The 17,787-nt window shown below is 44.0% G+C and overlaps 1 protein-coding gene across 1 annotated transcript; it reads left to right on the top strand.

Moving 5' to 3' along the window:
• Positions 1-1,226: 1,226 nt before the first annotated feature.
• LOC130121268 (tubulin alpha chain) lies at positions 1,227-5,023 on the top strand. Its single transcript, XM_056290148.1, has 4 exons — positions 1,227-1,322; positions 2,706-2,928; positions 3,270-3,418; positions 3,878-5,023. Exons 1-4 carry the CDS (start codon positions 1,320-1,322, stop codon positions 4,853-4,855), a joined length of 1,353 nt encoding a protein of 450 aa, XP_056146123.1. The 5' UTR covers positions 1,227-1,319; the 3' UTR covers positions 4,856-5,023.
• Positions 5,024-17,787: the final 12,764 nt, after the last annotated feature.

The following is a 17,787-nucleotide window of genomic DNA, read 5'->3' as shown; positions in this document are numbered from 1 at the left end:
TGTTGGTGTTATGAAAGGCTCCTGTGTCAGTTTCCATAAACCATTCAGCTGTTCGTGACTCTTAGCAAGAAAGACAGACAAGACAGAGAGAGAGAGAGAGAGAGAGAGAGAGAGAGAGAGAGAGAGAGAGAGAGAGAGAGAGAGAGAGAGAGAGAGAGAGAGAGAGAGAGAGAGAGAGAGAGAGAGAGAGAGAGAGAGAGAGAGAGAATACAGGCTGCCTTGACGACTTATGCGGTTCGTGTATCTCCTCAGACTCAGACGCTCGCCTGCAGCAGCAACAGGACCCCTCGTACGTATGACTCACAGTGCCGTGATCCAAAGGGGGTTGAAAACTGGCTCGGGCATTTCTCGGAAGTTTTGTCTATTTTGCGATTTCAATGCTATTTTCACTGCCAATGTAATAATGTATTTTCTAAAGAGAATTGGTCCTCATAATAAATGACTACATTAGGTCATTATTTCATTCGTTTTGTTTCCTATCTCCTTAATATGCCGCGAGAGCAATGATAACGTATCCAACTCTTTTTGTTTCAATACATGTTTGTTTTGCTTTCTGAAAAGAGGATCTTGAATAAAGAACGCCATATACTTTTGAGGTTGTCCTTTAACAGAGAACTGTCTGCTAAGAAGGAAGTCCTTCTTTAAGTGCTTTTCAAACGCACTCGGCTGACTGTGTGCGTTGACTTGTGTGGGTGCACTTGCGTGTGTGAAATAATCATTATGCCTCTACCAGCCCAGTCTTCCAAATGACCATTAAACCTCAGCGAGAAGTGTCTGCAAAGGCGTGAGTGCTGCGCACGCTGTCAACAAAATCCCCCAACTTAATCTGGTTTGTGACTTGTATACAATTAAACTGGTTAAGGATCTCTAAATTTAAGGTTCACTGAAAAGAATTGGGGAGAGAAATAAAGAGGTTCATGCATACATTTCCGTACAGATTTAACGCTTCTTTAAAATTCATGTTGAGCAAGAGTCACTACACGTAATGAGAGAAACTGAGACAAAAAGGATAAAGGCAGGCAGGGAGGGAGGGAGAGAGCGAGATAGACTTCTCTTTCTACACTGGATGAACGTTTTAAGCGCACACTGGAGAAGACAAACGTGTACTATGCAGACAGGCAAATAAACGGACAGACCCCGCTAAGGACCCCCCCCCTTTTTTTCAAACGGGTCTTCTCTCCCGCCAGCGGGTTGTGCAGCCGCTTGTTGAAGCGTTCGGTCCGCCCCCTCTGCCTATATAAACCCTGCCTCTCCCTACTCTCCTTATTTCTGCCTTCTCGCTGAATCCTCAACGTCAGTCGAAGGACAAAGCAGACAAAATGGTGAGTAATTCCTTGGCTGCTGACGTAGTCTCCCCTCAGAAAGCCTCGTTCTCTTGTGTTACAGCCTCCTTCTCTCACTTTAAATCTCAGTTTATTATTCGCGGAGCGATTATAGAGGGTGTGCCTCTTTATGCTATATACAGAGAGCCTCCCAGTAAAGGAGTTGAAAGAGTGCTGATATGAAAATCATTTTATGTCGTTACGTAATAGTGGTCATGAAGAAACGGTATATAATGAAAGTGTACCCATCTATTTGGGTTTCAGTGACTCGGATGTGGTGAGGTGGTTTTTAAAATCGAAAAATTACCTCAAAGTCATCTGCGGTCTATTAAATAAACTGGGTCAGACGACAGGCACCTCATGAACTAAAGCTGCATTGTCATTGTCTCACTTGGATGGCACAGCTAGTCAAAAGGCATGAACCAAATAGCTGCGGGGAAGGAAAAATTACTCCTGTTGAACTTTTCTCTGTCGAGGAATTAAACTGGTCTCGACAATTTAAAAAAAAAAAGAAAGAAAGAAAAGAAATAATTGACTGGTAATCGTGGCAGTTGGGGGATGGATCAGGGAGAACAGAGGGAAAAGGAGTGGTCTTGGGCTGGCCAGTATGGATTTGTCGGCAGCCATTTTGCAGCTGTTAGAGGTTTTCAATTTGAGCGAGAAAAATGGGAGAGCGAGAGAGACTTCTCTGACTGGTACACAGCACTGCAGCTGGACAGGATGGGGGAGGGGAGGGGGAGGAGAGGAAAGAAGGGTGGTGCAGGATGAAGAAAGAGGGGAAGGGCCTTCCAGTACTGCTGAGGCGAGGTCCTGTCCACTGCAACAGGCTGACTTCCCCCTCTTTCCATGGATGTAAAAAAAAAAATCAGTGCCTGGGGGAATAAACAGGAGGGATTTTCACCAGCTGCTTTTCATCTCTGGCCACCGTGTCAGCCCATTTGTGCTGCATTCCTCTGTGGCCAACAGTCCGATATAGCCAGGGGCTGTCTGTATAAACTACATTCCATGATAGTCTGTTTTGGCCCTTAATATGTGTGTGTATCCACTGCCATCCACTTTAGCTTAAACACTGTCTTTGCCATTGGCAAGCGTGCAAAACAGTCGACAGCCAAGCTATTTCTGTATTTGCGCAGTGTCTAACTTCCGGAAATGGTAGTCACGCAGTAAAACCAGTCCAAAGATGGGTATTTGGCATGCTGAAGTTAAATAGGAAGTGAAATTTCTTTAGTGTTTTGACAAATAAAGATTTCATTTGGGCAAAAAACATGGACCCTACAGGAGAGAACCTTACTTGTGACTGTCTTTAGGATTATATCTGTTGGGCTCAGATTTTGATGTCTTTGTAACATCCATGGCCCTCTAACTCTTTTCTCTCTGTTTTAGCGCGAGTGTATTTCTATGCACGTCGGCCAAGCCGGAGCCCAGATGGGCAATGCATGCTGGGAGCTGTACTGTCTGGAACATGGTATCCAGCCTGATGGCCAGATGCCAAGTGACAAGACTCTGGGAGGAGGAGACGATTCCTTCAACACTTTCTTCAGCGAGACGGGGGCTGGGAAACACGTCCCCAGAGCCATCTTTGTCGACCTGGAACCCACCGTCATTGGTCAGTAGTCTGACACTAAAATGTTAACGAGTTGGTGATACAACTGGCAACTCATTTCCATCTGGATATTTGGTTTTACAATAAAAATCTATTTAACAGAATGTAAGCAAATTGAACAGAAGACCACTTAACAAAGCGGTTAAAAAATTACTCTGCAATCATAGCCAACATAAAGTGCATATATGTAAATTACATAATTTTTCTTTGAGCCAAGTTTTAGTGTTATTGCGTTTGTAACTAAAGCATATTAAAATAATTCTGGCTTCAGCCATTTTAAATTTCTGACTATTTTGAATAAATAAATCTAATTTTAACTGTTGCCTTGAATGTTTTTTTTACAGACGAGGTGCGAACAGGAACTTACCGACAGCTTTTCCACCCTGAGCAGCTGATTACAGGAAAGGAGGATGCAGCTAACAACTACGCACGTGGACACTACACTATTGGAAAAGAGATCATTGACCTTGTTCTGGACAGGACTCGCAAACTGGTGAGTTTTGGTGGCTTATTTAGCTTTATTTATCTTGCCCAAACTTAATGAATGGATTTTATATTTTAAGATTCCCCTTCTTTGTTAAACAGGAGTTTTCAGCTTTTTCAAAAAGCATTTTGCCATTGCTATTTACAAGGATGTTAATGCAGAAAAGGTGGATCACATGTTTTGATAGGTTTTGCTCCCTCTAACCGAATCAGTATTGCCAACAAACGCTAGCAAAAACTCTGCTGCCATTTCACGGAAACTAAAATACCACAGCTGTCAAAACCATTTACATATAAGTTGTGTAGGATTGGTTAGTACTCCATTTAAAAAAAAAAAAAAAAAATCAATTTATTTTAAAATTCAGTCTTTTTGAGGACATATCTTTTGTTATTTTAATTGCTTATTAAAAACTAAGGAACAGATGCACAAAATGTGTTAACATTGTTTTGTTTTTTTTTTTTATTTCAGGCTGACCAGTGCACTGGCCTCCAGGGTTTCCTTATCTTCCACAGCTTTGGTGGAGGCACTGGCTCTGGTTTCACCTCTCTGCTGATGGAGAGACTCTCTGTCGATTATGGGAAGAAATCCAAACTTGAATTTGCTGTCTATCCAGCCCCCCAGGTGTCCACAGCTGTGGTGGAGCCCTACAACTCCATCTTGACCACCCATACCACCCTGGAACACTCTGACTGTGCCTTCATGGTGGACAATGAGGCCATCTATGATATCTGCCGCAGAAACCTCGATATCGAAAGGCCGACCTACACCAACCTCAACAGGCTCATTGGGCAAATTGTGTCTTCCATTACAGCCTCCCTTCGCTTTGATGGAGCCCTAAATGTTGACCTGACGGAGTTCCAGACCAACTTGGTGCCCTACCCACGTATCCATTTCCCTCTGGCCACCTACGCCCCAGTCATCTCTGCCGAAAAGGCCTATCACGAGCAGTTGTCAGTGGCTGACATCACAAATGCCTGCTTTGAGCCAGCCAATCAGATGGTGAAGTGTGATCCCCGTCATGGTAAATACATGGCCTGCTGCCTGCTTTATCGTGGCGACGTGGTCCCTAAAGACGTCAACTCTGCTATCGCCGCCATCAAGACCAAACGTACCATCCAGTTTGTGGACTGGTGTCCCACAGGCTTCAAGGTGGGTATCAACTACCAGCCCCCCACGGTGGTTCCTGGAGGAGACCTGGCCAAGGTCCAGAGGGCTGTGTGCATGCTGAGCAACACCACAGCCATTGCTGAGGCCTGGGCTCGCCTCGACCATAAGTTTGACCTAATGTATGCCAAGAGGGCCTTCGTCCACTGGTATGTAGGGGAGGGCATGGAGGAAGGAGAGTTCTCAGAGGCCAGAGAAGATATGGCTGCCCTGGAGAAGGATTATGAAGAGGTGGGCACAGACAGCATGGGTGAAGAAGATGAAGAAGGAGAAGAATATTAAAAGGGCTAGAAAATCATCCTGGCTTCGCCCCACATTCCAAACGTTATCATTATGGTAACACATTCCTTGCTACCATGTCGGCATAGTTCTGATAACCTTTGGTGATTTTATACAGTATTACCAATAAAGCTCCCATGAACCGCTTTAATGTCTGTGTGTGTTATCATTCTTGTGAAAACAAACATTTCATTGTGAAATTAATTCTGCCACAATGAAATGCCAGTATGGATATTAATCAAATGTGTCTCGTTTTTGCTGCAGCCCTAGTATTAAATAATCCCTGCAGGTGAGGTGACCTAAACTTAACTGAGCACATTGAACATATTTGTATATTATTTTTACAGTGATGTCAGTTCTACCTGTCACTCAGATAGGCGTAGCTGGTAATGCAGAATTTTCAAGGAGATACAATTAACTTATTCAAGATAAAGAAACATACCTAGTGTGTATTAATTTCATTCTAGTGACCGCAAGTGTTTATAAAAAGAATCATGCACTTCAATCAAATATTAAAGTAGACTGGAATCTGGCAGTTTCTGTTCCACTTATTCTTGTGAAGAAATGACGCATTTATATTTAAGATGTTTACTTTTGGCACTGAATTAACTTACTAAGGTATGTATGTGTATATAGATGAGAGCAGCTGCAATGAATTTGCCCCCCTAACTGTTTTGCTGTCTTTTTGCCGAGATGAACGTATAGTCCAAGTTAATTACATTCTCACCAGTGCATCATGATTCAGATGTTCCAGTGGACAGTGATCATGGAAGTCTTAAAAAAATATTTGAAAACTATTGTGTTGAAGGACTTTTTCCGGCATAGGTCAGATGAACAACAGGCCTTGTTTCCATGCCACAGGCTCTGTTCTGTAAAGTCAATGAGCATCCCCCTGACTGCACACACTTTTTTCCGGGTCAATCAAGTCCCTCAGCTGTCAGCAGGTGTCCTATGTAGGCTACAGCATCTCGTAGTTTCAATTTATCAAAGTTTAGTTTGATGTCTCGCTCTGCACCTGATCAGGAAGCGTCAGTTTCCCGTTGTGGTCTTTACTTGCTTCTTCCTGTGTCGTTCCTTCCCTGTGACCAACGCATCATCTGCTATGATATATATTCCCGGTAAGCTCTCAAGCGCTTGCATGGGCTTCCTTTGGAAGACTTCTGGTGCTGGGCTTATTCCCATCAGCATTCTCAGCCACTGGAACCAGCCAAATGGGGTGGCGAATGGGGTAAGGTAGCTTTACCCTTCCTCTAATTTGATGTACCAGAAGCTGCGCTTTACATCACAAACTGTGAATACTTTAGCTTTGACATCTCTGGGAGGATGCCATCAACTGTAGGGAGAGGAAAATTACTCCGTTTAAGTGCCCAATTCAGTGGTTTCGGATTTGCAGATCCTTGGTTTCCCATTTGTTTCTTTTCAATGAGACCATACTGCTTATCCAGTCTGTGCTACACCCCACTGGTGCAATGAGCCCTCTTCTCTCCAGATCCTTGAGTTCCTCTTTAAGAGGTGTCATCATAACAGCTGGCACTCTGTGCTTTGGTAGTTTCACTGGTAGTACTCTGTCATCTATTGCAATGCTATATTCACCCTCTAAACAGCCATCACCGGTGAACACATCTTCAAACTCTGTTTTGATTTTTTTTTTCCATTGTCATGTGTTCGTCACATCTTTCATCATTTTTCACAGGATCCAGTTCTTTTTTCACTATGTCATCAAAGGCCAGGATATTCTTGTACTGTACTTTCACTAACTTCATGGCTTTGCTGGCCTTCCTGACCAGTATAGGAATTCTGCCATTCTGGTCTACCAATTGAAACTCCAGTCTGTACAGTTTATTGTTTCTGGGGTTTCTGACTTTGACCTTACATTTACTCAGCGGACACAATCTGGTGTTATTATACATCACAAGCATTTTCTCTGTGTGTTCCAGCTGTTTCTCTGGGTTTAGGAGATGTATGGGGATGATGTTGCAGGTTGCTCCACAGTCTATCTGGAAGTTAACCAGTGTTTTGTCTATGATCATTCCTGCAAAGCATTGCTGGCCTCAACTGTGGCCCTCTTTCACTAGGTTTACCGTCTCATTGTCCCCATTTACTTCTGTTACAGTCATAATGGGGCGGCACAGTAGCTCAGTGGTTAGTGTAGTCGCCTCACAGCAAGGAGGTCCTGGGTTCGAGCCCCGGGGTTGTCCAACCTTGGGGGTCATCCTCTGTGTGGACTTTGCACGTTCTCCCCGTGTCTGCGTTGGTTTCCTCCAGGTGCTGTAGGTTCCTTCCACTGTCCAAAGACATGTAGTTCAGGTGAATCGGCCATACTAAACTGTCCCTAGGTATGAATGTGTGTCAACCCTGTGATGGCCTGGTGACCTGTCCAGGGTGTCTGCCCTTCTGCCGCCCAATGACTTCTGGGATAGGCTCCAGTATCCCTGCGAACCTGAGAGCAGGATAAGCGGATTGGATAATGGATGGATGGATGGATGGTCATAATGTCCTCATATGTTTCACTGTCCTGCTCTGAGACAACATGCACTGGCTTACATTTCCTGCCAGCCTCTGCTCTTGATTTGCATTTTATAGAGAAATTTATTTTCTTTCCCACACTTCTTGCACCTTTTTTTTTTTAAAGTTTTCCCCCTTTTTCTCCCCAGTTTTATGCGGCCAATTACCCCACTCTTCTGAGCCATCATTGCTCCACTCCCTCTGCCGGTCCGGGGAGGGCTGCAGACTACCACATGCCTCCTCCAATACATGTAGAGTTGCAGGCCGCTTCTTTTAATCCTGACACTACACTCAGTACGTTTACATGCACAGTTTAGTCGAGCTATGGTTATAGCTCGATTAGTTCATTAGTCCGACTACTGACTTTGGTCCCAGAATACATGCGCGGGAGGGAAATCGATTTACTGAGGGAGCCGTGTGGGCTCCGCTACGATAGGTGGCGATATGCACTCTTTCAGCTTGTTTGTATTGGGCCATAGACCACTGCACTTCCGCGTTCGAACGTTACAGCGGGGGGGAGCTAGAGGGGGATAGAAGCCGGCAAGTTTGAACACGGTTTAAATGGCTAACTATGTCGCTACGTTGGCTGCTGCGGACAAGAACCGATATTTGCGAAAAATTCGCAGTATCGGTGGCCAGTGTCCTTTCAAGGGACAGTAGTCCGGGTGCATGGGGTCCTTTGCATTACATCCTGAAATGATAAAAAGCAAAAATTAAATCACACATCATGACCTAGAGCAGCCATGGGGAAAAAACATAGGAACTAGGCTACATTTTCAACAAATGTTTGCATTTTATTCAATTATTACTTTTTACTGGATTACATATGACTGCATACAATGATGCATGATATACTACTCAATAAGGATGACAATAATAATGTGATAACAATGTTTGCATTTTAACTGGGTAAGGGAGACCGGGGTATCCCTTGTTTCTAGGAAAGATAAACAAAATTGAGCATGTGACCAAATATTCAGGGGGGAGGGACCATTTTATGATTTTTAATGGGTAAAAATACATATGGGTTTGAAGAATGTGATCCCATTAAGACAGGTTTAGCTAACTGTGGAATTCTATATAGCCACCGGCTCAACCTGCGCCAGACCAAACTGTTCCAGGGAGGGAGAGAGAGGCGAAGGGGAGGAGGTGAGGGAGGGGCCAGAGCGGGTCTTAGAAAATATGAGTGGAGGAGGGAAGGCAAGGGGAGGGGAAGAGGGAGATGAATCAACCTACCCCGCAACTGAGTTTCACATCTAGCTGCTACAGTGTAGCTGAAGGGAGTCTGGCAAGGGAGACTACAGTGTAGCTAACATTATGCGGGTTGTAGCCTAGCTAACTCGGCTACATCTCGTTCAATGTAAATAGCCTATTACACTGACTAAATTCGTTTTCCAATCTGGGCCCACTGATCTATTGGCATTCTAACTTGACATTTTGGTGATTATAAAATGTAGAATAGACGTAACCTATTATTAGCTAGTTAAACTAGCTAACATTACCAGTGATGAAGCGCAGACCGCAGACGTAAACATGTTTGCTGTCAGGATCCCAAAGTTGTTCATCCTTGTCTTTCCTTCTGATCGCCTGGAGCCATTTAAATCGTTTTTCTCCCTCCTTCTGCCTTTAGGCAATCCAAAAAAACGAATATTTTAGTTGTTTTTCTTGTTAACAGTACAGTCCACCACACAGCAACTTTTGGGCATCGTAGCTACGGCTAGGCTGCGTATCTGATACAGTGCGGCTTGGCGGGTTGGGTTTTCCATCCCCCTCTCCTGGCGTCCTGTTGTCAAGGTACCCGGAAGTGTTCCGGTGGTCTATTACCGGTTGACCTATTACGTCACACACGCAGAGCACAACAATCGTCGTAGTGAACTGGGAAGTTAGCAACCCCTCCGAAGAAGACGAAGAAGAAATGTTCAGCTCTTTCAACTGAGTAAGCATATACTCCGTCTCTTCATCCGTCCAAAAATGAGCTCTCGATGTTTTCGCCATGTTTGCAGTTACTGGCTTCCTCTTGTGTCCCCCTCTTCTTCTGTTTACGCTGTTCAACTTCCGGGTCAGACTTGGCGCGCGGAAAGTTAGCGCGTGCGCAGATCGCCTCGACCAGCTCCAGTCCGACTAAGGTGTGTACATGCAGAAGTTAAAAAAAAAAAAGAAGTAAATCGACTTCCAATCATATTATCTGGGTGTGTTAGTCCGACTATTACAACTTCGATTTCAGTCGAGCTAACATGTCTACATGCATTTTAGAAGTCCGGTTTTAGTCGGACTAACGCAATAATTCGATTTTTTTAAGTGTCATGTAAATGTACTGAGGAGTTTCGCCAGGGGGACGTAGCGCGTGGGACGATCACGCCCCCCCCACCCTGAACAGGCACCCCGACCGACCGACCGACCAGAGACACTAGTGAAGCAACCAGGACACATCCGGCTTCCCACCCGCAGACACGGCCAATTGTGTCTGTAGGGAAGCCCAACCAAGCCGGAGGTAACACGGAGATTCGAGCCGCCGACCCCCCTGTTGGTAGCCAACGGAATAGACCACCACGCCACCCGGACGCCCCACTTCTTGCACTTCTTACCAAAAGCTGGTCATTTGTTTGTCGTTTTTTTCCCTCTCTCTCTCTCCCTTATGTGTCTCACCACAAAACTTACATCAGATCATGTTTTCTTTGCTTTTCTTTGTGGTACTATGTTTTAGTACATGAACTTCCTCCACTTTCTGTTTTTGTAGTGTTTTGTTGTTCTCCCTAGACAACTCTGTTGCTCTACATATCTGCGGGCATTTGTCAAGTGCCAGATTTTCTTCCCTGAGTAATCTCTCCCTCATTGCAGAGCTATTTGTACCACACACAATTCGATTTCTTATCAGTGAGTCTCTAATGTCTCTAAAATTACAAATTACTGGCCAACACTCTGAAGTCCGGACCGTGACATATTTGTCAATGTTTTTATTTAATCCTTGGTTCTGCACAAAAAATCGGTACCTCTTTACAGTCCCCTTCACTTTTGGATTACAGTGTTCGACAAACAGTTTCAACATTGAACTCACTGTTCTCCGCGCTGACGTGCCGCCACTCGTCAGAGTCTCCAATAGCTCTCTGTCACTCTCTCCTATGAGATAGTAGAACAGTTTGACTCTTGTATTTTCTTCTGCCTCAGGCATGGTAAGGGTCCATGTACAGTGTGAACTCCTCCTTCCAACTCTTCCATGTCTTTCCTAAATTGTTGGAGTCCAAAACTGGCAGGTGTTTCGGTCCTTCCATCCCGACGTCAGCTATTTTCTCTTGGCCGTCTACGGTCCAAGCAACCGCGGCTTAAACCCCCTGCGCTCAAAGGACGGGCAGGAGCTGCTGAAGGACAATGAGACCATTAACGCCAGATGGAAGGAGCACTTCCAGGAACTCCTCAACTGCAACAGCACAGCTGAACCAGACATTGCCAGCCGCATTCCCCAGAGTCCCATCAGAGAAGACATTGGGGAACCTCCACCATGACAGAGGTTCAAGATGCCATCAGGAGCCTTAAGAGCAACAAGGCCGCCGGTGCCATTGGGATCCCAGCTGGGATCTTAAAGGAAGGTGGACTAGAGCTCCTGTATGACATCCACGTCCTCATCCTCAAGGTCTGGGAAAAAGAGGAACTTCCCTCAGAGCTCAGGGATGCTCCAATACTGGCTATATTCAAGAAAGGGGACAAGGCTAAATGTGGAAACTACAGGGACATCTCACTCCTGTCAATAACAGGCAAAGTCCTTGCTTGCGTCCTTGCAAACCAACCGCTACCACTAGCTGAGGAAATATTCCCAGAATCTCAGGGTGTCTGCCTATCTAGAGATACGGCAGACATGATATTTACAGCATACGAACCCAGGAAAAACGCTGTGAACAAAGGCAGCCTTTGTACAGTGGTGCTTTAAAGTTTGTGAAACCTTTAGAATTTTCTATATTTCTGCATAAATATGACCTAAAACATCATCAGATTGTCATGCAAGTCCTAAAAGTAGAGAAAGAACCCAATTAAACAAATGAGACAAAAATATGATACTTGGTCATTTATTCATTGAGGAAAACGATCCAATATTACATATCTGTGAGTGGCAAAATTATGTGACCACTAGGATTAGCAGTTAATTTGAAGATGAAATTAGAGTCAGGTGTTTTCAACCAATGGGATGACAATCAGATGTGAGTGGGTGCCCTGTTTTATTTAAAGAACAGGGTTCTATCAAAGTCTGATCTTCACAACACATTTGCGGAAGTGTATCATGGCAAGAACAAAGGAGATTTCTGAGGACCTCAGAAAAAGCCTTGTTGATGCTCATCAGGCTGGAAAAGGTTACAAAACATCTCTAAAGAGTTTGGACTCCACCAATCCACAGTCAGACAGATTGTGTACAAATGGAGGAAATTCAAGACCATTGTTACCCTCCCCAGGAGTTGTCAACCACCAAAGATCACTCCAAGAGCAAGGCATGTAATAGTCGGCCAGGTCACAAAGGAACCCAGGGTAACTTCTAAGCAACTAAAGGCTTCTCTCACATTGGCTAATGTTCATGTCCATGAGTCAACCATAAGGAGAGCACTGAACAACAATGGTGTGCATGGCAGGGTTGCAAGGAGAAAGCCACTGCTCTCCAAAAAGAACATTGCTGCCCATCTGTAGTTTGCTAAAGATCACGTGGACAAGCCAGAAGGCTATTGGAAAAATATTTTTTGGATGGGTGAGACCAAAATAGAACTTTTAGTTTTAAATGAGAAGCATTGTGTTTGGAGAAAGGAAAACACTGCATTCTAGCATAAGAACCTTATCCCATCTGTGAAACATGGTGGTGGTAGTATCATGGTTTGGGTCTGTTTTGCTGCATCTGGGCCAGGACGGCTTGCCATCACTGATGGAACAATGAATTCTGAATTATACCAGTGAATTCTTAAGGAAAATGTCTGGAAAAAATCTGTCCATGAACTGAATCTAAAGAGAATGTGGGTTATGCAGCAAGACAGCGACCCTAAGCACACAAGTCGTTCTACCAAAGAATGGTTAAAGAAGAATAAAGTTAATGTTTTGGAATGGCCAAATCAAAGTCCTGACCGTAATCTAATCGAAATGTTATGGAAGGACCTGAAGCGAGCAGTTCATGTGAGGAAACCCACCAACATCCCAGAGTTGAAGCCGTTCTGTACGGAGAAATGGGCTAAAATTCCTCCGAGCCGATGTGCAGGACTGATCAACAGTTACCAGAAACGCTTAGTTGCAGTTATTGCTGCACAAGGGGGGGGGGGGGTCACACCAGATACTGAAAGCAAAGGTTCACATACTTTTGCCACTCACAGATATGTTATATCGGATCATTTTCCTCAATAAATAAATAACCAAGTATAATATTTTTTGTCTCATTTGTTTAATTGGGTTCTCTATCTACTTTTAGGACTTGTGTGAAAATCTGAAGATGTTTAGGTCATATTCATGCAGAAATATAGAAAATTCTAAAGGGTTCACAAACTTTCAAGCACCACTGTACATGGCTTTCATAGACCTGACAAAGGCCTTTGACTCAGTAGACCACCAGGCTCTGTCAAGCATACTATCAAGATATGGCTGCTCTGACAAATACATCAGAATATTGAGGCTTCTACATGACAGCATGTCAGTCACAGTGCTCAGTAACAGCAGTTCTGAGTCAGAGCCCTTAACTGTGGAAATGTGTCAAACAGGTATGCATCATCGCACCCACCCTGTTTGCCATCTTTATTGCTGCCATACTCCACCTCATTGGTGAAGAGCTGCCATGGGGGATCCCAATCCTATATAGAACCTTAATAGGTTCAAGGCCAAGAGCAAAGTCTGCAACACCACCATCATAGAGCTTCAGTATGCAGACGACAATGCCATCGCAGCACACTCCACAGAAGACCTCCAGGACACTCTGAATGCCTTTGCCAAACCATACAGAGCCCTGGGTCTAGCACTGAACATCAACAAGACCCAGGTCCTATATCAACCTCCACCCAACCAGCCATCTACCCAACCCACCATAAAAGTGGACAACAAAATTCTTGAAAATACTGATCAGTTCCCCTACCTCATTAACCTTCTCTCCTCAAAAGCTGACATCGACTCTGAGGTCAACCATCGCCCAAGTTGTGCCAGTGGCGCTTACACCAGATTTAGGAAAAGAGTCTGAAGACCGAGACCTAAAGGTCCAAACAAAACCCCTGGTCTACAGAGGTGTTGTTTTCCCCATGCTGCTGTAATGCAGCACCAACTTCGATGGACAAGCCATGTCATCCGCATGTCCAACATGTCTCCCCAAACAGATCCTGTACTCCCAGCTAAAGGAAGGTCAGCGAGCTTCCGGCGGGCAAAATAAATGTTTCAAGGACAAAAATCAAGACCAGTCTGAAATGGAACTCCACTGTGCCGCAGAGAAAAAGTAACGGCATTGCAAGGAGAGAGAGAAAAAGGCTCAACCACCACCACTTTCCCCTGTCCACACTGCACCAAAGTATGTGGATCGCAGATTGGCCTCTACAGCCATCTGAAGACCCACAAGTAGACAAGACAGTCATACTCGCTTCGAGTGACGCCTATGATGAAGAAGAAGATGATTTTCTCTGCTCACCTGTTGTGATGACCGGTTAGCCAGTCGGCTCCTCAAAGCTTATCAACTTTATTAACTCAGACAGTCTTCATATTAAACTCAGCTCTAGCCAGCATTACTTGTGGTCTGTGTCACGCTCTAATAGTTCCCCGGTACAACACAAAGAAGGAACAACAATCCTTTTATTATCATAAGGACGTATTTATAGGTCATAAAAAACAGGATGGGTGACACAGGAGGGGAGCAGGCACCAACTAATCACAACAGCAAAATATAGTATATGGTTTTGTGTAAAATAGACAATATTCCTTTATTTTTCACTTCACCGTGCTAATGGATCATTAGACCTATCTGTTTAACTCAGTGGATAAAGATGGAGTTGCTCACCTCGAGGTTAGTAAGAATCTCTGGGTGACTCCGTTGAGATTGCAGTGCTTTCTCTCTGAGAGGATGCTCATTAATAATTTAAAGAACCAAGCTGTGTGTCTGGTTTGTGGTAGGCTAGGTGGGACATTTAATCTCTGGTACGTACTACTGATGAGTGTTGGGAGAACACTGACATGACAGAGTTATCTTGAAGTAATTTGCCAGCTACAACCGGTTTTATTTGGTGCAGATTTAAGTGAAGTTGGTTTAAAATGTAATAAATGTTGAAGGTGAGTTCAGAATTTGAAATTTATCCCAAATCATAATTTTGTGACAGGTTCTTGAATTCACACATGTATGCAAAGCACTATGGCACACAAAAAAGCAGGTAAATTTTTTTTTTAATCAGTTATTAAACCTATATTGGTTATGCCAGGAGTATGCCATAACTTTCACACAATTACTCAAACAGTTAATGAATGAGCAAATCCCAAGCAAGTCATTTACTTCATCTTTAAATGGCTTCCTCTTTAACCTGCCGTAACTGATCAAACTATCGCCACAAGACCATGACACGGTTCACAGTTATGTAATCTGTTCTGGTATGAGTGAGCGGTTTGCTTTATGCTGAAAAAAAAAACAACTTTACAGATAACTGTTATCATCAAATTTGAAAGCACTCACCGATAATTGCACAAGTGATCATAGATTACATTTACAAGCAATATAATTCGACTTCACCGATTTGTCACACAGGCCTGGTCTGTTTTTTAGAGCAGGCTAAGTGGAGGGGAGGGGGGGGGGTCCAACCTTATTTCAGACATGCCGCTCCCATTGAGTTGCCAAGGAAATTCATTCTTTTTCCTCGCCTTCCTCTAATTTCCTGCTTTTATGTGTTCTGAGAATCCCTTTCAAGCTTCACTCCAGCTCAAGATACTCCAGTTTGGCCACTAGGTGGGAGCAATGGCCGCTGAGACTGTTGAACAAGATTGTCCCATCAATGATGTGTCAAAAATAAATCAAGAAACATTTAGTTCACCACCATTTTGCGTCATTATGACAGCAGCTCCGTCCGCCTTTTAAGGGAACTGAGAAAAAAAAAATCACGATTGATCTTTTGAAAAAACTAAGATTTCAGAGGCTCGAGGCTCACATACCTCAGAGTGGGCACACACACGCGCGCAAGCACGCACGCACGCAAACACGCACGCACGCACACGTTGTTATACTGGTTGAAATGTAAAATGTTCAAAATATTTAGCCCCTGCACTTGCTCATTTTATCCTAGAAAACAAAACAGGGAGATAGCAAACATCTTCACCGTCTCAAACATATACGTTCCACAGCATGCGAGCATCCTGCGCCAACAGCTTTCATAGACGCCTCAGGATTTGAATTTGGACTTTTACCGCCCCAATTTCAGAATTATTCTATTTAAATTTATTTTATTTTTTATTATGGAATTGCTACATTCATTTTCTATTCTATTGTTAGATTCACCTTTATTATATTGTATTTATCTAATTGTTAGCTTTGTTCTGGAACTATAGGCACCTACGAATTTCACTATACGTTATACTGTGGGTGATTGTGTATGTGACAATAAAACATTATTTGATTTGAATATTTTTGAGGGTTTAGAGTTCACCCAACAGTTTCAGAAATTCACTCACCATTCGTTGTGAAACTAAGTATTGCTAACAATAAACCTAACAACTGAAGATAAACTGTATGCCAACTAACACCAAAAATCTGCAGTAAAATTGAGGTGAATGCAGGCCAGCTGACATCTGGTAGCTAGTGAAGTGTTGCTTACTTTAACTAACTGCATTTGCGCTCCCCCCTTTTAAGAGTTGACCACGCGAAGCCGTTTATTTACGTAGACGTGTGGTGGTTTGATTTGTACTGAAAAAGCTTTGCAAGCACAATTGTTCTTTCTCCTCTATTCATTTTTCTCTGCTGAACCCTAAAGAACATATGTCTGTAAGTAATCAGTGATATTTGATTTGAATTCTTACGTTTTTGTGACACTCACCTGTGACAGTTATTTGGAACAGTTCTTAGTTCGTGTGAAAAACTTTAACCATGGCGATGCTAATCGCGATAGTTTGGCTGTCGGATTTTTAATGTTAGGTAAGCGTTCATGCGAATCGCTTGCTGATTGTAATAGCTAATTAATGATGATTTAGTGTTGTGTGAGAGCAAGAGGGAAACATTATAACTGCGAATTTGTATTTTTATTTCTGTATTTCAGTTTCACAGTGCTGGGCGGCACGGTGCTGCAGTGGTTAACACGGTTGCCTCACAGCAAGAAGTTCCTGGGTTCGAGCCCCGGGGTAGTCCAACCATGGTGGGTCATCCCGGGTCGTCCCCTGTGTGGAGTTTGCATGTTCTCCCCATGTCTGCGTGGGTTTCCTCCGGGGGCTTCGGTTTCCTCCCGCAGTCCAAAGAAATGTAAATTGGCCATAGTAAATTGTCCCTAAGTATGAATGAGTGTGTGTGTGTGTGTGTGTGTGTGCATGTGTGTGTGTGTGTGTGTGTGTGTGTGTGTGTCGGCGCTGTGATGGCCTGGCGGCCTGTCCAGGGTGTCTTCCCGCCTGCCGCCCAATGACTGCTGGAATAGGCTGCAGAATCCCCACGACCCTGAGAGCAGGATAAGCGGTTCAGATAATGGATGGATGGAGTTTCACAGTGCTTCTGACAGTCTACTACTACCTTTGGCTGCTCCCGTTAGGGGTCGCCACAGCGGATCATCTGTTTCCATTTCTTATAGTGCTTCTGACAGTAAATATCCTTAACTTACCTGCTGTCTCCTGGATGTTTATTACAGCACCTGTTTAGCTATCTGCCAAGTTAGCAATCACATCTACATTCTAGTAAGGGCAGAATAGTGAAAAGACAGACGACTAACAAATTATCTACAGAAAACTGGATCTTGGTGGAAATACACAGCATTCTTCTGCCATTACAGCTGCAGTCAGCAGGATGGCTAATCATTATGAAATGCTTGAAACATGATCACAATCTTCCAACACCTCACGTCAGTTGTCCTCAGCCAGTGCCATTGCAGCTAGAGTAAATGCAAAAGCAGAAGCAACGTGTGAAAGCATAATTTGCGCAAAGAGAAGCAGGCATGATTAAGGCGCAACCATATATTGAAGAGAAACAACAAAAAGCTGCACCAGAGGCTGCTGGACAGAAAGCAGAGCTTCAAGCCAGCCTGCACACACTGCAGCTATAGTCGCGCTCGCAGCTGCCATCGCTGAAGCTGTGGATGCAGCTGCTGAGAACGAATTTGGGGATCTAGATCATGCAAGCCTAAAGAGTGAATATGCTGAGCATAAGTACATAGGGAATTTCTGCTTTCGGTGTGGGAAGATGTTGGGGCAAATTCCTGTTTGCAGCGGCCTCACCCAGTACTGTCCACGCAGTGTTTTTGTCCACGTCTGCGTCTAAATTT

Source organism: Lampris incognitus, chromosome 11 (assembly GCF_029633865.1).
Source record: "Lampris incognitus isolate fLamInc1 chromosome 11, fLamInc1.hap2, whole genome shotgun sequence".
Classification (NCBI taxonomy): domain Eukaryota; kingdom Metazoa; phylum Chordata; class Actinopteri; order Lampriformes; family Lampridae; genus Lampris; species Lampris incognitus.
Note: the sequence above shows the minus strand (reverse complement) of the source record. Positions and strands in the feature narration are given on the sequence as shown.